Raw genomic sequence first — 24,068 nt, 5'->3', positions numbered from 1 at the left:
TTTTTAATTTTATAAATATGTTTTTATTGGAGAGGAATATGTTCCTGTGTGCCACTATTAAGGGCCCATTGCTTCCTCTGCTCCATTCCCATTTCTTCTACATGCAGAGAGATTGCAGGCAAGTTTATGCTTGTGTGCTTTCTCCCTTTCTTCCCTTACCATGTGCTCCCATTTTCCTCTTTCTAATCATGAATGATACTGGGATTCTTGGATGCATATTCTGAATTTATCATGGAATTAGGCCTTTAGGTACAGGGTGTGTTTGATGGGCATGTTTAAGGATTTGTAATCCACTATAAGAGTTCTCAAAATGAAGTATAAAATAAGGTTGCTCTTACCTGGAACTGTGGTTCATTGAGTGGTCTTCTGTTCTGTATAGGCGCACAGCCTGCACAAGTGCAGTATTCAGTGTGGGACTGCACCAAAGCCACAACAATGAACAAAACCCTAAATGTGTGACCAGATTTTTTTTTAACTCCAATAACACAGTAAACACAACTGCAAAAATGGGGTGGTGGATCTTGGGTAAAGTTACACTCTACCAGTTTTTATGCGCTTTCTGCATCTTCCCCTAGCTAGTAGGATGTGCCAGTAGAAGAGAAGGCAGCATTTTCACCCAGTTCCCCCCTCCTCGCTGCATCCTCCCATACTGTGATGCATTTTGTTCATGAAGGGACCCTGAGACTCAAGAGAGAATTTTCAGAACTCACTGGAGAAAAAGGCGGAGAAAAGGTCTGTTTCACCAACTGCTTCCCAGAAGCTCTCCTCTGGGATCCAACCCAAGATACATACTCCAGAGTGTTTTAATGTTTACAGGTCAGATGCTACCCAGTGGTGTGGCTACTTATGATATATAAGGGTAACTGCCAATATATTTTCTTTATCTTATCATGGCATCGCAGATTGCGAAGTTAGATTTTAATTATGATTGTACAGTTGTCTGTTATAGCCTTTAGAGAGCTGAATGTAATACTTTTTTATTATTAAATCAGGGTTGTTGACTAGTGGCAGGCAGCAAACCAACTGCCAACTACCAAACCTAGTCTTCATTGACTTTTAGTGCACCCAAGTATGGTAACAAAAATCTTTTATATAACACTTAATCATCGGGTTTTCTTTTGTCTTTTTATCTGAAACCACAGAATACCTTTGTGAAAATGAATTATTTTTTTCACATCTTCAATTTCCTGGAATCAAACGAGGCTGCAGTCTAATTTTTGAAGCAGATTTTCCCTTGAAATCATTTTGTTCTCACAGTATCTTTTCATCTAATGATGAGTCATCCAGATTTCACTTGGAAAGCTTAACATATTACAGTTTCCAGATTTCTGACTTCCCAGCTATACCATATAACACATGGGTGTATTTATATATCACTATTTTTAATCTGTGCTATTATATCTTTTTTCAAAGATGTCTGTCTGATAATTTTATTAGTTCCTGCCTACATAGCTTGTCCACATTTCTCAGAAACTGTTTAATGTTTAGTGGATTGCATTTTTGGCTGTTATTTAATAATAATAACTGTGCTCAGAGCGGTGAACAAAGTCAGTTTTTGTTATTACCCCCATGATACAGCTGTGGAGCTGGAGCTGAGAGGAGTGGCTTTCTGAAGACTCCCTGCCGAGGTCAGGGCAGTAGTGGGATTTAAACCAGCACGTTCTGATTTGCATCCCCACAACCACTGTGCTACAGCAGGCGGTTTGTAAACCATGAAGTCAAAACTGTCCTCCATGGACTTTCCACTTGACTACTAGAATAGTCACAACAGCAGGGAGTTGGACTCCCTTGCTTCCATTGTGCACCAGTGACTAATTCCTATGCCCAAACCAAAACACACTACCCTTTCTAGAGCGCTTTGTATTGTTTCCCCACAATGGGCTTTGTTACTAGTATAAAATAAAATCCCATAATGTTATCAGGAAAGCTGTTCTCAGCACAGGGTTCTCTCTGTTTTGAGCACGTGGGGTTATCGATGGGTTGGTCAGCTGGTGAGACAGGGACTCGTTTAAGGTGTTCCTCCAGTCCATAAGTTGTGGGCTCATGCACTTCTTCCCTCCCTCTTCGTTTCTTATTTAACACTATCTGTAACTTGCTGATTTGGCAGCCATAGCAAACTGTGCTTAGTGCTAAACAGTAAATGAAGACAGAAGCCACATATAAGAAGGTGCAGGGAGAAGACTGCCATGTCTCATCCACGTTTCTCCAAACCATGTTATCTGAATTGTGCCAGGATATCTTGTGGCCAGCTGTTAATCCAGTTTGGCGTCCATTGATTCTTTCCATTGCATATCATCTGAAATTCATATAAGGATTCCTGCATTTTTCTCCTCTATGATGAATCTCTGTATTCTCATTAGTGCTGGGGAGGCATCTGATTAAGGTTTTCAGCGGGAGTGTGTCCAGCAGCACCTTTAAGGCTAACCAACTTTACTGTAGCATAAGCTTTTGAGAACCATAGTTCTCTTTGTCAGATGCCGCTGTAGCATAAGCTTTCAAGAACTGTGGTTCTCAAAACCTTATGCTACAGTAAAGTTGGTTAGTCTTAAAGGTGCTACTGGACTCTTTACTGTTTTGCTACTACAGACTAACACAGCTAACTCCTCTGGATCAGTGGGCTCTTCTGTGTCCTAGTAGCCCTGATTCTGTCCTAACAGACCCGAGGCTGTCCAGATTTGTTTGCAAACAACACTCAAGGTCTACAACACATTCTGAATGTTCTGGAAACTGCAGTTACAGAAACCGTTCCACCATACCCTGAACCGATACGTTGTCTCCTTCCTTGTCTCCTTCCTTCATTATATTGATCATATAGGCTGGTGCCAAAAGTACTGGCTTATCCGATTAGTTGACAAGAATTCCATCATTGCTCAGTTGACAGGCTAGACTTCTGCTGCTAGAGAGGCATGCTGCAAATCAGGGGCTCAGAGTCTCAACCTTGGGAATTCACAGTTTCTCATGATGGTCAGGCTCATTTTTGCCAGCAGTTCGGTTCAAGTCACACTTACGGGTTGCTGTGTTTGTCTCCATGGTGTATCTCCATGGTGTATCTAAGAAAGATGGAAAGCATCGTTGTATTAATACTTCTAAAATATTTCACATAATTAGTTTATGAAATGTTGTTGTTAATCTACTTATATTGGATTCAGCCATTTCACTCTGTTGGTGCTTCCACATCCCTCCAGCACAAGATCCTTTCGCTAATATGAGACTTTATGCTTCTTCAGAAACGTCCTTTTTTAAAAAAAGTGTCCCAGGAGCTCAAAGTGATGTACATTATTATCATTCCCTTTGGGTGTGGGGAGAAATAAAATAGAGATTGGATTACAGTTGGCAAAAGTGTACCTGCAATTGTTTCAAACAACTCTGCATGTATATATGGAAATATAAAGGTTGTATACCTCTTTATAATCACTTGTATTTGAAGATGAGTATATGACTATTTTGGACTTGGAAGTGAAAGTCTTTTGTTTCAGGCTTCTGGTTTTTGTCTTCTCCACATTTTACTACTGTATCGTAAGCTGTGCGTTGAAAAAAGAAAAGTTATGGCATCTTTTGTGGCTTGCTTCCAGGATTTAATACATAAAAGAGGCACCTGAAAAAAGTGAAGGTTTTCCATTTTAAACTTATCTTAGACTAAAGGCCATTGAAACGGTATTGGCAAAGAGGAAATTCCAGATGTGAAACAACATCAAATCTTGTAATGAACTCCAAGAATTTTTACTCCGAGGCAGCTCTACAAAAAGCAGAAATTTTAGAACAGAGTAGACCAAATATGTTCTCTATGAGATTTGCTCAAGTAGATTTGTCTTTAAAAGAGGCTGAAGGATCTCAAGGATATTTAAGTGAGAAATATTCATCAGAAATGCTACGGAACCAAACCACATGCATGTTGGGAATTCTAGTAATTACCTTTGCTTTCTCACAAGATTTGATAAAGTTGGATAAAGTTCTGCACTTATAGTGAGTTTTCTTTCCATGCATTGGAATTTTTATATAACAAATCATCATACTGCTATGCACTGCAGAATTATTTAAGAAAGAACTCTTTTTCTAGAGACAAAATGTAAAAAGATTTAACACCCTACAAAATCTCCATTCATATCCAGTGTGACTACAGAATGGACCTGTATTCAATTGTCTCTTGCTATTTAGTCATGCTTCCTTCCTTCCATACTTTTGTATTTGTCGATAAGTCTAAGGATTTATATAATGTTTAAGTGTTCAAAACATTTCACATACATTATCACTGTAATCCTTACAATAGCCCTATAAAGTTAACCCGATATTGCAGATGAGCTACTGCGTGACAGATATGAACTGGTAACCTCCCAGGTCACACCTTATTCAGTTAACAACTAAATAACAGAACTTTTCCATTTACTTAATTTGGCAGAAATCAGTTTTTACTTCAGGACTAGTTACTTTAGATAATTGCGTATTTTTAATTAGCTGATAGGATATAAATGCATCTGCACCTATCTAAAATTTGTTACTTTGTAATTTTTCACCCTTTCCTACACTTTACTGCACTGTTAGGTAGCTAGCTATATATTGCTCGTGTAAAATTATCTGAAGATGCTAATTGCATGGGGGAATAGTACATACACTGAAAGGATTGCTTTATATGGAGCTCGCTCTTTTTGCCATTGCTTTACAGAATGAAGAGGGCTGGCTTCTGCTGTTTATTTTACGTAATACATTTCCTTTTCAGTAAAGTCCATATGGCATTTTAGTTCCTATGTAAAGGAATGTATTGGCACACTCAGATCTTTAGCCCAAGAAAAACTGCCTGGAACTCTAGATCTTTTGCATAAGTTAATGCGGATCCATAGATCTCATTCATTCCTACTAGCCTTATGAATGGAGCTGTTCATGTGAAACAAATAGCTATCAAGCTATTTTCACAGAGTAAATATCTACAGTTAAGGCAGAACTACTCATTGCAAAAAGCACAGGCTTGCCGCCAGAACCACTTGCAGCCCCACATCAGGTACCCTCCTTCTCCATAACACCTAATTAAATAATATTGCATTCTGGTGCTAGTACACTGAGTGTTTCCCTGCCTCTTCAGTGCTGTGGAGTGGGGGCCAGTACGCTGAATTCTGTAGGTCTTATCATATATAATGTACTGTCCAGTGCTTACGTTAAGATTCTCCTTCCAAGCCCTGGTTTCTCTGCCCCTGTCTGCAGAGGTGAGGTAGCTTTCAACCAGAGAAAAGACTTTTTCAATGGCAGTTGGCGCTACTTATATTCAAAGTACTTCCAATCCTGATTTGCACAGGAAGTACAAGTACTTTGAATATAAGTAGCGCCAACTGGATCAGATCATTGGTCCATCTAGTCCAACATAGTGTTTTACACAGCAGCCAACCAGTTGCCCTGGAAGGCAAAGCAAACAGGGCATAGAGGCTGAGGCCTTCCCTGTTTTTACCTGCTAGCACTGGTGTTCAGAGGTTTATTGCCTCTGTATATGGAGGCTCCCTTCAGTCACGTGCCAGGCTGAATTACCTCTGGGTTATCTCTGTGTTAATGCGCATATTTACTCTCTGTGTTAATTTTCATATTTACTTCTGTGCACATTGGCTCTGCCTCTCTGAAATGCTAGGAAAGACAATATTGTATACATAACATATATATTTCTTTTACAGATTGTAAAACTGGCTATCTATGGAATGCTTCCAAAAAACCTTCACAGAAGAACCATGATGCAAAGATTACATCTCTTTGCAGATGATGTAAGTCAGAAGTTGGATCATACCTAGGATCTATCAGCTTATCCTAGATAAGCACTTCTTACTCTAACAGATGCTATAGAAATTATTTACTGTACAGTCCTTTTGCTAATGTAGAACTTAGGGTTGACTCCAGTAGAGTTCAAATTATCTCTGGGTTATCTCTGTTAATTTGCATATTTACTCTCTTGTGTTAATTTTATACCTGAGTGCTTCCCTGAGTGCTCCTGTTGTGGATGGAGCATGATGCAGTGACACTTCAGTGCTACTGCCAGCAAATTAGAGTTTTGTCACACCAAAAACCAGGGTTCTGAATCACGGTCTAATGCTGTTTTTAAACACCTGTTAGTGAGGGGAAGCAAATGGTAGTTTGCTAAAGCGTCTACATTCCAGTATGCAGAAAATTGGCTCGTGACTGAAGATTTCCACAGCTGTAGTTTTCAGTGGCGCTCCATGCCACTGCACATAAAAATGGGCTGCACAAAGGGAGTATATGACCACAGCAATGTTCATGCCTGCAGTGACAAACCTCTCTCTGTCATGACAAGTGAACATGGCCTGAATCAAAACAAGACTAATAATGTTCTAAGAATTATACGTAACCTAAATGTTCGTGCTTTTTTTTTTCCTTTTAGAAAATATAGCGTTCAGGGTGAACTTTTATACTGTGTCTTGTCATCCTCCTCAGGTTATTCCTGAAGAAATTCGTAAGAATTTGGTAGAGCAGCTTCCTCAGCCCCGTAGAGTGCCCAAGAGGCTTGATGAATATACGCAAGAGGAAATTGATGCTTTTCCAAGAGTCTGGAATCCGTAAGTGTCTAATAGCCCTTGAAAAGCATGTCTATGACTGCTTATGTGATAGATTAGCCTTTAAGGAATTCATTATCCTTTAAGCAGATAAGACATGCTTTAAATATGCCTTTGAGGCAGACACCTCTTGAATAGACATGGGCACAAAACAAATCATGGAACAAAATTCTGTACGGAATGGCTGGTTCGTTTGCACCGAAACGTGTTCCATGGGAACGTGTGTTTACGGAACAAACAAATTTTTCCAGCCATTCCGTGGCCGGGTTCAGAGTTTCACAGACCCCTCTCCAGTTTCAGCCCATCAGCTGAACCCACTGTGGGGTCTGTGAAACTTGACAGCCCCTGCGCAGGAGAAAGGGGCTGTCAGTTTCATAGACCCTGCATGGGGTTCAGCTGATGGGCTGAAACCAGCGCAGGGTCTGTGAAACTGACAGCTTGTTTCTCCTGCTGCCCGGGCTGTCCGTTTTGCAGACTCACAGCACGGGGTCTGTGAAACAGACAGCCTGGGCAGCAGGAGAAACAAGCTGTCTGTTTCACAGACCCCGTGCTGGAACCGGCGGGGGTCTGTGAAATGACAGCTTTCTTCTGCTGCCAGAGCAGCAGGAGAAAGAAGCTGTCATTTCACAACCCCCATGCCGGTTCCAGTGCAGGGACTGTGAAACTGACAGCCTGTTTCTCCTGCTGCCCGGGTTGTCCATTTTACAGACCCACAGCCTCTTTCTCCTGCTGTCGGGGCTGTCAGTGTGTCAGTTTCACAGATCCCGCACTGGAACAGTGCTGGGTCTGTAAAACTGACAGCCCCGGTAGCAGGAGAAAGAAGCTGTCATTTCACACACACACACCAGTTCCAGCACGGGGTCTGTGAAATGACAGCTTCTTTCACAGAAGAAAGGGGCTGTCTGTTTCAAACTCCCTGCACTGGCTTCAGCAGTCGGTGCAGGGCGATTGAAATGCTACAGAACAACAAACCACGAACTAGAAAACGGTCGGAATTTCGTGGTCCGATGTTCCATGGAATGCCACGGACCACAAATCATGTGGTTTGGGGTTTTTTTGTTCCGTGCCCATCTCTCCTCTTGAATGTGGAGCTACATTCCTTCAGGTTTGGGATGATTTTAAGCATTGATTTTTGTTATCCTTTTTTCTTTTTGTTTTATATATCTGGAGGAAATAAAGAACTGTGTTGTATTTAAGCAGGTTGAAGAAGCAATAGGTGCACAATTGCAAAGACTGTCTCTTCTTCTCCCTCAGGTGTCAGATTTTCAGATCAGTCGTTTGTAAACATGATTGCAATTCTGTAAAAGCTAAAGCAGACACATTCATCTGATTTTATGTAGAAAATCTTTGATAGAAAAAAAGCAGGCTGCTAGGGTTAGGTTCCAGTTCTGAAAACCCTCGCTGGTAAGTTATTCTGTGGAGATGTGCGTGTAAAGCACAGAGAGGGGAGGGCAGAATGGGTTACATTAGTGCTTAGTTCTCGTGGCCCCTTCTTACATGCCCAGGGTAATGCCACTCACCGCCTTAGGGTCAGGTAACAATTTTCCACAGGCCAGTTTGGCTAGGGATCCTGGAGGTGTTTTGCCATCTTCTGGGCATGAAGCAGGGTTCACTGGGGCAGGCGGGGGGTGGGGTAGTTGGGAATTTCCTGCATTGTGCAGGGGGTTGGACTAGATGACCCTAGAGGTGCCTTCGAATCCTATGATTCTATGTGGCACAGATTGATTAAATTTCCCTTACCTAATCAGGCTGGCCTCTTAGAATGATTACATCATGTATTCATATCAGTAGTACCTCTTAAGGGCTGCTAAGTTGATGCTGCCCACGCAAAGGGTAGGCTATGGATATTTACTCTCTTCCCTGGCTCTGTCACCATCATTGCTGCTTTAGAAGCCATGGGCAAGTTTTTTACTGAGAGCCTGGGTCTGTAACAGCAATCATGGAGTCAGGATCAGCAGTCAGTATTGGCAATAGACCTTCAATATGGTTCTGTCTGTATATGGGGACCATAAGTGGAGCAGTTGACATGCTCTCCATTTACAGACCTGAAATGTTCCTTGGTTTTATTAACCTTCCATTCACCAATATACTATATGTATCTGTATCTTTTTATGTTATGGAAAATAATTGTGTCCGGTAATTACTTAGAATACCGGAAAACTCAGCCCGTTAGTTGTCTCCTGGATCAGAGAGAAAGAGGGACATGGTGAAGCTATCTGAGATAAAACTGACAGAGCTGGAACCAGCGCTCAGTTGACCTGATTAAAGAAAGAAGTTTCTTTTCTGCAAACATGACTAACCAGGTTGCTAATCATGGAGTGATCATGAGAGAAGAAAAAGAAGGTGAAGCACTATGTGATTCATATCAGCTGATATAATGTGGTGGCCAAGACAACCCAGATTTTGCTAAACTGATAGGGTAGCCTTGGACAAAATATAGTTATTTCAGCACCTGCCTGCCCCCAGTTGCAAGAAAGGAATAAAAAGCGCTGAAGTACCTTGCAGTATTATTGTATGGATTACTGAGTGTGAGTTACGTGATTTTTATATATAGAATTTATAAGGTAGGTAAGAGGCAAAGAAGCATGGAACCTGCCACATTACCAGTGCTTATTGGACTGCTCATCGAATCTCCCATAGATTAGGGGGAAAGAACAAATCTGGTGGGGAAGGCCCACGGTTCGATTGTGAAATCTTCCTGCCTAGGGTTTTCATCTCTAAAAATTACCAATATATAGCTTTTAGTAACAGTCTCTTTGACTTCCTTTTGCTTTAACACATGTTAAGGATCTTGCTTAAACCCCAAAAGGAGGTTGGGGAAATCATACATGCTGTTCTTCCTGCTGCTGAAAAATGGGGAGGAGCACTTGCCCTCTTGTCGTATAAGAAAGCTGGAGCAATTACAGCATAAAATACCCTGGCAGCCAGAATCCATAGTGAAGAAAGAAGAATTTGGGAAACGTTTGGAGATAGAACTGAATGTGAGGTATCCTAAGAGTTCCAGCCAGATTGATAGTGAACTTGCGAAACTGTTTCATCATTCTGAAAAGCCAGCCAGTGGATGCTTTAATAAAATTCTCTTAATTTTAGACTTTTGCAGTTTTATGCTGTGAAACTGACATCTGTTATCACCCCAATTACAAAGAGGTTACAGGAAGCTGGCTGATTTAAAGCAGAGAAATGCAGTGTGGTATTATGTGCAAGAATTATACTTAGCAGTAGAGCTTATAATTTAGTTCGCACATTAAAGGTGTCTGTCTTCAATTGTAAATATTAGGCACCATTTCAGGTGGAAAATTACAGGCCCCTTTAGCTCCAGCTGTCTCAGTAAGGGCAAGAACTAAATAACCCACCCCAGGGTACATCACACATCCGAAGACTCTTCTGTGGGAGTGGCCTGCTTGCTTTGCTTCTTTGGAAAAAGAACATGCACTTTCCCCGACCTCCCAAGAGCAAGATTTTTTCTTCTATAATCCCGGAGTGGGAGCAGCAGACTTAGCTGTGGGATAGCATAATGGATGTCTGTGAACTGGGATGCCTCATTCAGTTCTCTCTGCAGCATTTATCACATTAAGTGGCTTTTTCTCCCCCTCAGCCTGCTATCTGCAGTGTGTGTGGAAGGCAGAGGCAGCAGTAATACAGCCTATGGCACTTATGTAAGAATGGCTGTGAGAAGGTATTGAAAGGAATATTTGAAATGAGCTGTGTGAGTGCTAGACTAAGGAATATGCAAACATTTTCAAGCCCTCCCATTGCACGTGTGTGTGTCAGTCATCCCAGCAGGGCGTACGGCACTAGGTCGACATGCCTTCAGTCATATAAGCAATTGTGACTAATGGCATGCCCTACCATTATCCTCACAAAATGGCAAAGCATCATCTTTAGTAACCTGATAATCAGGTCAATTGTGTGTGTGTGTGGGGGGGGGACTCTTTTGTGTCCCAAAATTGGAACTGGAAGAATCATTGAGGTGGCCTTCAACAATCACTAAGTTGTTATACTTGAGACGCTTAAGTGCTTTTGTGGATTTGTAGGAACTAGGGGTGTGCACTTCGGGTTTCTGATTCGGAAAAAATGCCGGAATTGGACCCGATCTGTAAAGATTTGAGTTTTCTGAATCGGGGCCAATTCAGAACACCCGAAGCAATTTAGGAAGCTTTGGGGCCCTTTAAACTTCAGCTGGCCCGCAGAGTTTAAAGGGTAGAAGGCTCCCCGCTTCGTTTGCAAAAGGCGCGGGGAGCCTTCTACCCTTTAAACTCTCCCCCCTCCAGCTGACTGGAAAACGGCAGAGTTTAAAGGATAGAAGGTTCCCCGCGCTTTTTGCAAACAGCGCAAGGAGCGTTTTACCTTTTAAACTCTCCCCTCCTCCCTCCAGCCAGCAGCAAACGCTGCGGAGGAGGTCCTTCCTGCCCCTCAAATGGCCGCCACGGCGGCCATTTGAGGGGCCAGAGGGGGCGGCTCCAGTCTCCCCCGCAGGCAGCGGCATGGCAGCAAAGGAGCCAGCTCCAGGCCATCCTGGCCTTGTGAGGGCCGCCGCTGCGGCGCCCTCCCGCCACCCAGCTGATCAGCCTTCCCTCTCTCTCTGCCGGCCAGGTAAATGGGGTGGGTGGGGGGTTTGCTCCCTCTCATTTCAGTATGCTCAGAATCTTTATGGAGCATACCAAAGCAAGCTAAATTCCAGATTTTTTTTCCTGCTTTGAGTAAACCCGAAGCTGGAAACCTGAATCTTTTGGGGGTGCACACCCCTAGTGGGAACATTCTGGTGTGAGGCTATGAGCTTCTGAGCAGTTTCTAAAGGGGAATCCTCTTTGATTAGTTCGTTTAAATGGGAAGACTTCGCTCCTTGGCCCTGATGATATTAGCATTAGTGGTTGTATTCACTCAAAAGAAAAATAGATTTAAAAAGCAAGGAAGGTAAAGTTTATGTTGATGAGCGGGTTTGCAGTCTTTAGCATCTCAAGTAACTTCTACCTTATACATCTTAGTCAAGTTTGTGAAATACTGTTGCCCGATTGGTTGTTTTGAAGTGCAAAAATGTGTGGAGAATCAGTTACTTTTTGTTCAACTTAAAGATTCTGTTTGACACTAAAGATCTGAGTACCTGTTTTAGCCCACATTGGCAAGATTTTTTTTAACCTATTTTTGTCTTTCATATTAATATTTTATATTTTTCCTTTTTCCCCACAAATAGAGATGTGTATCAGACAATTGAAATGAAAGCCTTTTGACTTGATTCCTGGACTTGGAGACGGCAGAAAGTAAATTAACCTGAGGGGTTTTTAAAAACTTGAATTTAAATAGAACCTGACCCGTAAATTTTATATCTTGTCTATTGAACCAAAACCCAAATTCGGTTGATCCCCCATTAAGCCTTCCTTAATTTTCAAGCCTGCCTGTCAATGCTGCAATTAATAACCTTCTCAGCAAATGTTGCAATGGGAAAAATCTGCATCAAGGATTACTGGCCTGAGTCGGACAGGAGTTTGTACCATGGAGAGAAGTAAGAGGCACTAGATTCTTCAGTGCCGGAGGTGTGTGCTCCAGGGGGTACAGAATTACTACATGCTTTGCTGTAAGCTGTATTAACCTCAATACTCCCCTAGAGGGACACTGCAGAAGTAGCCAGGTACTTGAAAAGGAGGTGCTTGCTTTCCCTTGGAGCCAAAGGTTTTGCCCGGTGGCTGAGTGCCAGACTGACAGAACAGTATTCTAGTATGATGGCTTAAAAAAAAAAATTCTGAAAGGTCAGCAAATCCCCATTTAAGCCTTTCAGCTGTTTAAAGTTAATCCCATGATTTCTTTCTAAGTATATTGCTTTCCTTTCCAACCTTTTTCTCCAGTTAAAATTCCAGCTGCAATGAAGCCTTTGTTCTTGTCAGCTAAAGTGTATATGCAGTACCTGCTGAACCACAAGAGGCATAGCAAGATCATAAAATGCTGTAAAATAGTTTATGTAGTGTTGTAATTAGAACAATACAGAAAGAATTTAAGCAGGAATTTTTTTTTTAGTGAAAATAAGTCAGTTAAGAAATACAGCACATGATGTTTGGGGGTGTCTTTTTATGCTGTTATATATGGTGGGGTTTTGTTCTTACAGTAAATTCTTGAGAATTTTGTTCTCTTCCTAAATAGATCAGCTGCCTGATCCAGACCATGACTATATTGCAAGACTACCATTTTGGCTTTGGTGTGCTAGTGTCCGACTCTCTCCAAGAACAAAGCCGTATGTTAGCACAAGACAAGAAGGGCAAGGGTTCTAGTTAGGCTTCTTGTAGAGGACCAAACCTGGAAGATAAAATACCAACTAGAGGAGCTCGAAGGGCTGCCAGAGAAAAATTAAGCAGCTGTTCATGGCATGACGCACCTGCAACTCTTTCACAGTTGTGATCATTTCAGAAAGAGGGAGTTGCAGCATCTTCTTTATTCAATGAGTAATTACATTGTGGAATTCACTGCCACTGGAGGTAGAGATGACCACAAACCATGGCTTTAAAAGAAGGAGACAGATTCGTAGAGGAAAGGTGTATCTGTGGCTATTAGCCACAGTGACTGAAGGGAGACTCAGTATAAGGTGAATATCCATATACTTCTAAATATCAGTGCTGGGAGGTAGTATCAAGGGAGGACCTTAGCTGCTCTGCCCTGTTTGTTTGACCCTCCAGGGCACCTGGTTGGCCACTGTGAAAAAGTATACATGCCTAGTCTTATTCAGCAGGCTCTACTTATTTTCTTAAGAGCAAGAGTCCTGTAGTACGTATAAGACTAACAAAATAAGTGGTAGGGTATGAGCTTTCGTGAGCCACAGCTCACTTCTAGGCTCATGAAAACTCATAGCTTACCACTTATTTTGGTAGTCTTATAGGTGCTACTGGACTCTTGCTCTTTTCACTGCTATAGACAGACTAATACGGCCACCCATCTTGATTTATTTTCTTAAGATAGGCAAACAGACAGCAGAACAAAAAAATAGTGTTTTCTGAAAGGGGAAGATTTCTCAAAAATTAGAGGGTTAGTTGATTCAAAGGAAGATGTAAGAGGCGCTTAGAAAACAGTCATAGAATGTAGGAAGACAGAGACGGTCAGATTTAGCATAGCAGTTCTTGTCTTCTTATTCCTTGTTGCTTAAATTTAAGGTTGTGGGTTGGAGCCAGCCAGCTTTTTCACTCAGTGCTACTTGATTCCCCTCCTTACCACAATCCTCCAATGCACATGACTTTTGTCTGTGTAGATCCCATGATCCCCAGCACAGCCTCTTTGCTATTCAGTCGGGACCCCTCATTTCTTTTTCAGCTGTTGAAAAAACTGGATGGACATACAAAACTCGATCCTTTAACTTCTGTAGAATTTCAGTATAATTAGCAAATCATAATTATATTGACTTTGAAGTAGCATATAAACAAGTAATTAATGGGTTTTTTCCAAGTTAATCTTCCTTGATATTTCCCCTCCCCACAAATTTAAAGGAGCAACATTTAAAGGAGCAACCTCTAAGAATGTGAGAGAGATGAGTTTTAGTTACATTGTTGTTATGTTTTTAACATTTTATTATTAAATATTTTGAAGTTGTTAAAGTTTAAAAATTTTATTAATAATTTTTTCTGAATTATCCTCTGTCTAATTATATAAAAACAGGTGGAGCAGAATGACTAAAGAAACAATTGAACATGTAGTTTATTGAGGAAGCATGAAAGATAGATGATGACATTTTATTATGAGGTTGTAGTGCTGTCATCAGCTGGTAATTATTCCACATTCCTGTGTGTATAGTTTTCTTATAGATATGGAAGGCAATAATTGTAAGTTAGGCATGATGGTTTTACAGTTCAGCAGCACTGTGAAACAAAGGGAAAAACTTTTAGCTGCTAGAGAAATAGTAATTACCAGATTTGACCTCAAGATGTTGGAGCATACAGTATTTTTTCTTCTTCTAGGATTTCTCGGTCTGGCACAGAGAATAGCTCTAATTATTTAAGAGATCTAGAGCAAGATGGATTGTGCCTCCCCCCCCCCCCAACCATCGTTAAGGAATCTGTTTGCACCACCTCCAGATCTTGCAAAGAGGCTGCAGGAAGGGAGCTGCAGCTCATTGGCTCACTCCCAACTCTTAACCATGTCTAAGAGACTACTCCTGTACCAGCCTTGATTCAGAAAGCTAAGCCATCAAGTGTTTGTGCTTCAGATAAACATGTTTGGGCTGTTGTTTTACAGAATGACAAATTTAAGAAACAAAGTGCTTTAAAATAGACCATGAAGGGTTGCAAATTGGCTTGGAAGGAGGTGTTGCAGGGGATTCCTTGATCGTCCAGCTGTGTTCCAACCTGCTTGGGAACCAGAGCCTTACAGCAACCCCCCACTCCCCACACACACACATCAGTGCTCCTTGAAGAGTGTTAACCAGTCTGACCTGGGGAAGTCTGGACTCACCAAAGCATCTGCAACTGTGTCAAATTCATTGCTCACCTTTAACGTGGTGAGGATTGGTCCAAACAGTTGCCACAGTAAACTGTAGCTCATGGGCCTCGGAGCTCTTTGTGGGCTCTGGGGATAGTTTTGCTGCAGACAGGCTCTACTCCCTCCTGGAGGTCAGCATAGGCACCCCAGGTCAAGCGAACGATAGAAGTGCGAGTTTCCAAAAGGAAGCTGTTTTGGTGACAGGAGTGGGATCAGTAGCATGGTCTGTGGATACCCTAAGAACGTATTTAGTTAACAATGTAAGTGACTTCCCTTTGCTCATTTAATATGTCATGTTAACGTTTATGCTTTGTTTCAGCTTTCTGCTTGATTTCAGTTTTCGGTAATCCAAATCCTGTTGCATTGTTGGGCGGGTCCCATCCTTTATTAATTTATACTGTGTAGTCTCAGTGAGAAAGACGAAATATAAAAATCATAAATAAACAGTAGCATTTTATTATAAGAATATGGGAAGCAGTCAAAGCATTACTGAATATAAAATGTTAAAAGGCCATCAGGTTTTTTTTTTGCAAAGTTGCTCTCTTTTCAAGAGAGACATTTCATTCTGAAAATAATTTTTTTTCCTGTAGCAAGAGCCCACTTTGCAAAACTCTGTCCTATAAGTAAAATGTAGTTGGGGGGGGGGGAGTGGAGGATGAAATTAGAATGGGTTTTCTTAATTATCACATAATGTACTTTGGCCAGAAGACTTGCTTAATATGGATTCTGATACTGAATCTTCTTGCTGCAGCTGTCCTTACGATTGTTAGTTTTGTTTCTAGTATGCATCAACTTGCTTTTTTATCCTTGTCTCAATTCCTGTGGCTAGTGGGTTTTTTGCAGGCATCGTTTTTGTTAAGTTAGATCTAATAGGCCCATATCAAGAAATTGAACAGAACATCTCTGGGTCAGATTATTCTTCTGAATCCAAGACCACTTCACCATTAACCTTCTGCCCATTGAGGGAAAATGTGAGAAGCAGCAGAATAAATCCCATTGTTAGGTTGCTAGAGGACATAAAATAATGCTCATATTTATATATCATGAGATGCCTCTGAGTTTCTATTTCAAACTTTAGAAGTTTGGAATTGCCTTCAGGTCCCAATGACGTGCAGTTTTTATATTGTTATAAAAGGGTTGAAATTATTTTTTCAGAAGTCCATGGGGTGGATTTAAGCGTGGATGTGAGAGTTTTCAGATTTATTGAGTCAACATTGATTCCATGTCTGGAAAAGTTTTCTCACTCACTTACTGAAGAAATCAGAGTTCAGACTCATTAGTGCCCCTTTCAGTTTTGCAGTTATCCCATTAAGTATATCTTTGTGTCAGATTATTGGTGTAAGCTGCTGATGTGTTAGCTGTAAGGCATTGGCCCCATACAGTGCTGATGGAAGCATAACTCTTGTCTGAAAAATTAGACTTGTCCTTGGCAAAAAGGTGATGAGTACCTGCCAGTCACCACTTTCCTGAGGGGTCACTTCTCTCACAAGGGGGGGGGGGGGCTGCAGGCAAGGCAAGGGAATACAATTTTGAAGGCTTCGGAATTGTCATGCCAGATGCTTATGACTGACTGTGATGTAACTTCTTAAATCCTATTGACAAGATTTGGTATTTCTGTCTTTGCAATAAAAAACACCCATGGACATGATAAAGGTAAAGGATGATTTTGAGATGGAGATGACAGTAAAATTGGTTGTACTGATTTTGTGTGATGTAATCACTGAATATGTTGTTTGGTGTCATAGAGCAAGGTAATTTTGAAGGAAAACAAGTTTGGGGGAGTGTACTGTTAATTTTTTTTTCTCAAGTAATATGTATTTTAGGATCTTCCATTACTGAGTCCGATTGAAAGCAGTGTCACACACTCAAGGTTATATATAATCCTCTGTGTATAATCTAGAAGAAATGTAAGTTATCCAAACCATATATTAGCTCATCTGTGTGTCTTGGTTTCTCTTTCTGCCAGTCCATTTGGATAAATGTTGGTATGCTTTAATTTACATGACAGAGTTTTCACGCCTAGGGTGAGGGAAGTATGCGGCTTTTTCTTAACTTCTGTGTTGGGTTATCTTTAATTGATGTGCTTTAAAAGCAATTAGCAATGGCAAATAGCTGGTGTTTCAGTTTTGAAATTAATACGTTCTTTGTCACATTAGTAAGTTTTGTCACTGATTTTTTTAAGCAAAAGAACTACAAAACAATAGTTCTCAGTAATTACAATTTTTTGAAATTTCCTGTAAAACACCTCTGTTAAATTATTGTCATAGCTACTTTAAGATATATTGGACAAACTTTAACAGCTGTGGATTCTGGGTCATGACACAGATGGGTGTGTAATAGACCAAAATGGACTATGATTGGACCTTTTCCCATATGATCCATTGACAGCTTGAAAGCAGATCTGGATTAGTTACAATTAACATTTTAAGTACAATTAGTTAGATTAGTTACAATTAACTTCATTGTAGCTACAATTAGTTACAATTAACATTAATTAGTTACAATTAACATTTTAACAATTAAGTTCCATTAGTTTCAGCAGGAATTGAAGATAGTTTCTGGTGGTTATCTGTTCTGGTTTGCAGTAGAAGAGCAAGATTCAAGTCCAGTAGCGCCTTCATCACCAACTAGATTTCCCAAGTACAAACTTTCAAAAGTCAAAGCGCTCTTCTTCAGATACATTTAGAAGCGGAACTGTGTGGGGTTTTTAATCCAGCCAGAAGGTAGGAAGGATATTTAAAGTAAGGGTAAAAGTATAATAATATTGTAATTAGCTTAATAGAGCAGGGATGTGAAAAGCAGAAAATCAGCATCTGCAGTGAGAGAAGAATCCAGTTAAGCCCTGAATGTCAGGCTGTGGATGACAGGATACAGCAAATAGATCCCTGGACCATTGCAGCAAGACACACGTTCTTGGTCAAATGGCTTTTATTCAGAAATCAGATCATTTCCATATACAGGTCCATAGAACTACTTAGAAGAAAGGTAGATACCTAAGCAGCCAGAGTAGAAGTTGATTGGAATGACGTCATATGAGAAAAACTTCTCTTTTAACATTTGAGTTTGCTCCTTTCCCCCCTCCCAACCCTAAACAAGGCTTTGGCACTCTCCTGGTGTGAGAACGTTCCACGTATTTGTGATACCAAGTTGAGCTACTAGGAAACAAGACATAGCAAAGTCTGGGAAGGAACACAAGGTCATAAATACTGGAAGCCGTTACAGTCCAACAGATGAACACCTGTGAAAGCCTGAGAAAGAAATAGTTATGATACTGGCAAAGTGATATTGAGTTACAGCAGGGTGCCTTTTGTTCAGCACAACAGAATCAAAATTGGCATGGATGGGGCCCAGACATGACACTGGGAGCTCCAGTGTTCCAAATTTGCAAGTAAACTCAATTTCAGCAATCTTTCATTGTGATTTTTCTTTGACGTTTCTCTGCTTGAGAATTGCTACTCTTAGGTCTGCAATGAAATGTCCTAGAAGATTAAAACGTCCCCCACTGGCAAAAAAGACCCCCTGTGCAGGAAGGCGCTGCCTACAGTTTTGCCAAAGGGAACTCTGCAGCAGCTCTGTTGAGTCTTAACAGAATGGCACTGTATGCTTCTTTCACTAGTTAAAGCAGAGCTTCTTGAGCAAATTAACCCTTGAATTCCCCCCCCCCCCTTGAACTGTTCTACTTACTGAAAAGTATATTTCAGCATGTGAAAATAATGCTTTTTTATAAGCATTGAACTTTGGAAAGTTTAGCAGTTTTCTTTTTTTAAAAAATAGCAGCTATTGGAATATATGCAACTGCCTTACAGTATACTGGATTAGGCCATTGATTTATCTAGTCCTGTGTAATTCCTAATTAAGTAATTCCTAATTTTGGAGGGTTATTAGGATTGGGTCAATTTATTCTGATTTTGTTATGTTTACTTTGACTGTGTGTCTAAACTTTTAGCCAGTGGCCTATCTCAGCACTGTGTTTTCTTTTTAAGTTAGAAATGCTAGGGATTGGACCTTCAACCGTATGCACCGTTCTCTTCGTACAGCATTAAGTTGGATGCCAGCTGCACTCTCTGTTATTTTAGAAGTAATGCCTGCTGTGGTTTAGCATCATGTGAATGAATCTGTGTTCCCATGGTTGTTGTCCCATGTGCCTCCTTTCTTGCACTGCTCTTTATGTATTTCTTCTAGTTTAGCACAAGCGATAGCTGGCTGTTGTGTTGGAAACAACAAACTCTGGTTTGCATTTCTCATGAAAACTGGGATTGCAAACCAGCTTCAGAGCATGGTTCTTAGTCCTTAATCCATGGTTCTTAGTCCTGTGTTTTGAGGACAATTCATATTGTGCCAGGAAGGCATGGTTTGGCATTACATCTGAACCATCCCTTGTGAATAGGTTCCCTGTTGGTTGTGTGCTATTGTGAAGCTGTATCACATAGTCTAGACTGCACACCAAAGTCATCACTAATGCCGGTCACCATCTTGACATCTGTAGAGACAGGAACTGCATTGGCACTTGGGTTCTTCAACACCTCATCTTTCTTTTTTTTCCCCCCAGACCAGCCCATTTCTTTTCAAGTTGGAGCCAAGAGATGCAGAACACCTAGCTGTTCTGCTTCCTCTTAAATGATAAGTTTGCTTCATGGTATTAATATGCTTCTCACAAAAAAGCATTACATATCCATGTTCATGCGTGTGTTTTTTCACTTCCTACTTCTAACTCCTGCTAACTCTTAAAAAGTTAAAGCATCATGAATTTTGCCAACAGAGTCATCTTTTTTTTTAAGTGGCATTTTTGGTGGTGAGAAAAAGGTAATTCCTAATTTTGGAGGATTGTTAGGATTGGGTCAATCTGCTCTGATTTTGTTATGTTTAAAAATCATAAATCTGGACCAAGAAGGGCAATCATATGCTAGATAAATGACCAGTTTTATTTTCTCAGGAAAAACACAGTGCCCTGCCACCTTCCCTCCTTTGTTACCCTGTTCAAGCTTTTCCACACATGTCTCCTGAGGCAGAAATCTGGGCTCAGGCTTGCTTCATGTGTCAGTTTGAAGGCTGATCAGGTGATTGGCTTGTCTGTTGGAGCTGGGGTGGTTTGGGGGGGGTGTATTTTGACTTTATCCCTTTCATCCTGTCCCAGCATTCTGTTCAGGCCCTTAGGTGTGTTGAACAAATATTGATGAGGGAAATGAAAGGAATGTTCATGCCTGACTGGCCAGTGTTAGCAGGCCTTTGTGAGGATATGGAGATGGGAGCGCTGGGCTTTGTGACTCCACTGTGTCATTGCTGGGTAATGTAAATGGGGAAATGATTCAAATGGGCTAAAGGGGTCTCAGGACTGATTTCTGAAAGTGGTTTTGGCTGTTTGCTTTCCATCTGGATCAGAAAAGTTTATGGAGCCAAAAGTCCTGTTCCCATGTTAGAGGAGCAGGTAGGCTTCTGTTTGTAATACAACATGGACATGCCACACAAATGCTGTAGAGGCAGAAATCATATGATTCTTACTTCTGAAGAAAGGGGGGGGTGAGATCTGTACACAATGACATTACGTGGACTGCCTGTATCATATTTTGTTGAATGTAGTGGAGAGGGTCATATACAAACATGCTCACCACAGAAACAGGATTTTTAGGCCAGGTTAAGTGCCATTAGTCTCGGGTGCTGTGCTAAGCAGTTGGTTTCAAAATTCTTGCTGTTACCTATTCATGCTCACTTGGGCAGCCATAAAGACTAGCGGTGTGCTTTTTAAAAACAAAACATGGGACTCCAGTTACTCTTGGCCAATAAAAGAGAGAGCCCTCTTAGTTGAATCATTAGAATGTGAATCAGAATGTGTTACCTGCGCATCATCGCATTAAATGTTCCTGTTGAGGAGGCCAGGGGACTTGTCTTCAGTTTCAGCAAAGTGCTGTCTCCTTCCAGAAACACAGTTGTCTTCTGGTGAAGGGCCCTGATTACCTTTTTTTTAACATGTCAAAGCAGTGTTTGAGGAAAGAGTCTTACAGGGGACTCCTGGCGGCCTTCCACTCAAGGGACTACTCAGATCACACCTACGTAGCTTCAGGTTTAGGCATTCATAGGTCATTCTCCTGGGCCGAAGAGAAAGACAGTTCAGAGAGTATTAACTCTTGAGTATTGGCATCATCAGCTGCAAGGTGCCTATCCTGGGGGATAGTGTTGCTTTTCTAAATCTCAAAGGCCAAAGGAAGAAGGTTTTGACTTGCCTTACATTGCTGTTTTCAAGTGAGGGCGGAGTGTGTTTGGATTGCGCTTATGGCACATGCTGGGCTAGTAGACAGGATGTTTCCTTTGTGCTTCTTCTAGTTTTCCATGTTGGCTTCAGCACAGTTTGTTTGCTTGTTGCAGTGGGATGGATCTAGCCATTCTGCTTTGCAGAGTTTAAAGCTTTCCTCCTGCCCAAGGAACCTTTTTCGAATGTATGTGGCTCTTCTGTTGGAGGAAGTGAGACTTTCCCTTGTACTTAACAAAGTGCTTTACAGTGGTGTTTCCCCTCACAAAATAACTTGTCATGCAGACCACTAACTTGGCAAACTGCATTCGATAGCTGTGGCTTGTCCAGGAGTACAGAATGAGTCCACGTGGATGTGAGTTGGAACTTGGACCCTTGAGCATTATTTTCAAAGCAGAATGCGTTTCCTCTGAATAACATCCATCACAGCTGTCTGTGGTTTTGGTCCTAGGTAGCTGATGTCTAGGGTAGGATTGTGTGTCACTGGCAACCTGAACATTCCCACTCCTGCCCATTTTGTGGACTAGGGAGAGAGGCTTTCCTGATTCGTGTAGGCTTTCCTACACACACAGACACAGCAACCTTTATTGGCATAAAACTTTCCTACACACTGTAAAGCACATCTTCCCTTCCTCAGTTCATCCAGATTTCTTCCACAGGATCTTCATTTCGTTGTAGAAGTTGCTACGGTCATGTACCTTCTTAGGTGACATTGAATTAGCTCATTTGTTCCAACAGCAGAATAATTAGCATGTTTTTGTTAGGGGGATTTCAGAGAACAAACCTCCCAGATTTATATGTCCATCAGTCATAGGGATATCCTCAGGTGTTTTCTGAGCCTGTCTTTTTGGATTGGAGTAGTTCTGCTCTGTAAACCTGAATTCCCTTTGGCAAAACACTGAGGTCATGGCTGCCAAAAGCAATCTTCGTTAGGACTGAAGGGTACTAGTGTCTAAGACCCCTTGCCTAAAGCCAAAGTTGAGCAAGAAAAAGACTTTTGAAGGCCCAGCAGGGCTTTTGGGGGGGGTGGGGAATTCCAAGAGCCTTTGGTTTTTGTTAACACTTTTTCCCTCTTTCATGATTCATCCATAAGCTCTGTTAACTTCTACAAAGTTGTAAATCGACACTCTAACTTCTCAGGCATCTAACTTTCCTCCTCCCGTCCCCAAAGTCTATAGCTGCATTTGTGAATATTCATCCCATTCCCCCTCCCTCTCCCCCCACCTGTCAAAATGTCTTTTCTCTATATTAAAGTACCCAGAAATTGGTTGCACAAGATCTTGTGCAAGCGGAAACACAAGGGGAGATACAATAAGTTAGACATAGCTTAAGCAGCTCCGACAGGCTGTTTCTGAGCTCTAGTGCAAGCAGATATTTTGCACTGGACTCAGCCCAAGGTCACCTGGCTGGCAAGACTGGGGTATCTGTTGTTCAGGAAAAACAAGTCAGTCTGGACACAGAAGTAAACCAGAAGTTAGTTCGTACCTTTCAAGCTTGGGGAAATACACTCCTGGAAGCTAGCTCCAGTCAGTAGCTCGGCTGCCATATTCTGAGCCGGCTGAAGCCTCTCAGCGGTCTTCACATGCAGCTCCGTATAAACCACTTTCCTGTAATCCAGCTTGTATATTACAGTAGCATGGATACTCATGGCAAGATCATTGCTGTGCAGAGGGGACACAGCTGACAAGCCAGCCGAAATGGGCAAAGGACACTCGTGCTAATTGACAGTCAAACTGGCAGGCTAAACCTAGAAGCAACCCCAGATGGAAAAATCCATCTTTGAGGGTAATGGCAGTGATCAGATCACCACTGAATCAAATGATGACGATGCCAGAAACTCTTCTTGCATTTAATGATGGTTTCTTCTAAGGGAAGGAGAAAGGGGAAAAGTTGAGGAAAAGATGTATCTATTGGGAAAGTGGGTCATGCTGCCATTTGGTGTTAAAAGGTGGTTTCCAAAGCTGATAAGGCCTGCTAGATGAGATACGTTAGGTCCTTTCTTTGGTCATGTTTCAGAAATTGTGCAGGACAACATTATGCTAGAGAGTTTTGGGTAACTTTCACTGTTACTGATCTCTATGGCTGCTGTATGTTGCTTTCGAACTTGACTGCTGATACTTTGTGCTGATGGTCATTTGTTGGGCATTAATGGTTTATATTTGGGAGAGGGCTGTAGTAGTTGTAAGGGTGCATTTATTCTGATTGACCTTTGCTGATTTAGACCAACCCACTGGTGGGACCCTGGCAGTCCTGCTAGTCCCCTGTATTCTAAAAGTTGGAGCCTTTGTGCTAGATGGCATTGGTCTCTCTCAGCCAACAGATGAAAGATCCATTTCAGCTCTCTGTAGCCATTAGTATAAACATCATTTCATTTAAACATTTCCTCTGTGTGTGTGTGTGTGCGTGCGTGCGTGTGTGCGAGAGAGAGAGAGTCAGTTTTCCAGTACTTAAATCTTGTTGGGCCTTATTTTATCCCAGAAATGCTGCCGAACAGCCTGAATACCCGAGAGCTTATTGCTTTCTTTGCCTCTAAGGCTGCAGGTGCTGGATTGAAGCAGCTCTGGGTGACCCTGTCAGATCTCAGTGCACCAGAGCAAATAGCATAATGTGTCAGTCACTTCATCTTTTATGGCAGCAACAAAACACAATTTCCCGTGCAATAACAATGTCTCCCTATTTTATTTACAGTAATAGGGAGACATTGTTATTGCATGGGAAATTGTGTTTTGTTGCTGCCATACTTACCATGTTGCTCCATATTTTGACTTACTTCATCTTTTATGGCTTTCACTGCAAGATTTTACAAGGAGCATGCACATTCAGATTGAGAG

General features: G+C 41.5%; 1 protein-coding gene and 1 non-coding gene across 2 annotated transcripts in view; both read left to right on the top strand.

Moving 5' to 3' along the window:
• MRPL13 (mitochondrial ribosomal protein L13) overlaps positions 1–24,068 on the top strand; it is a 38,088-nt gene that overhangs the window by 11,238 nt on the left and 2,782 nt on the right. Inside the window, exons 5-6 of the mRNA XM_054985041.1 lie at positions 5,652–5,738; positions 6,424–6,545. Coding sequence (XP_054841016.1) covers positions 5,652–5,738; positions 6,424–6,545 — 209 coding nt within the window. The remainder of the gene's footprint in view (positions 1–5,651; positions 5,739–6,423; positions 6,546–24,068) is intronic.
• LOC129334146 (small nucleolar RNA SNORA5) lies at positions 14,976–15,107 on the top strand. The gene has a single exon (XR_008597484.1). It is a non-coding gene; the product is annotated as a small nucleolar RNA SNORA5 (small nucleolar RNA).

This window comes from Eublepharis macularius, chromosome 7, assembly GCF_028583425.1.
Source record: "Eublepharis macularius isolate TG4126 chromosome 7, MPM_Emac_v1.0, whole genome shotgun sequence".
In the NCBI taxonomy this organism is placed as follows: Eukaryota; Metazoa; Chordata; class Lepidosauria; order Squamata; family Eublepharidae; genus Eublepharis; species Eublepharis macularius.
The sequence above is the reverse complement of the archived record's forward strand: the minus strand, read 5'-3'. Positions and strand labels throughout refer to the sequence as shown.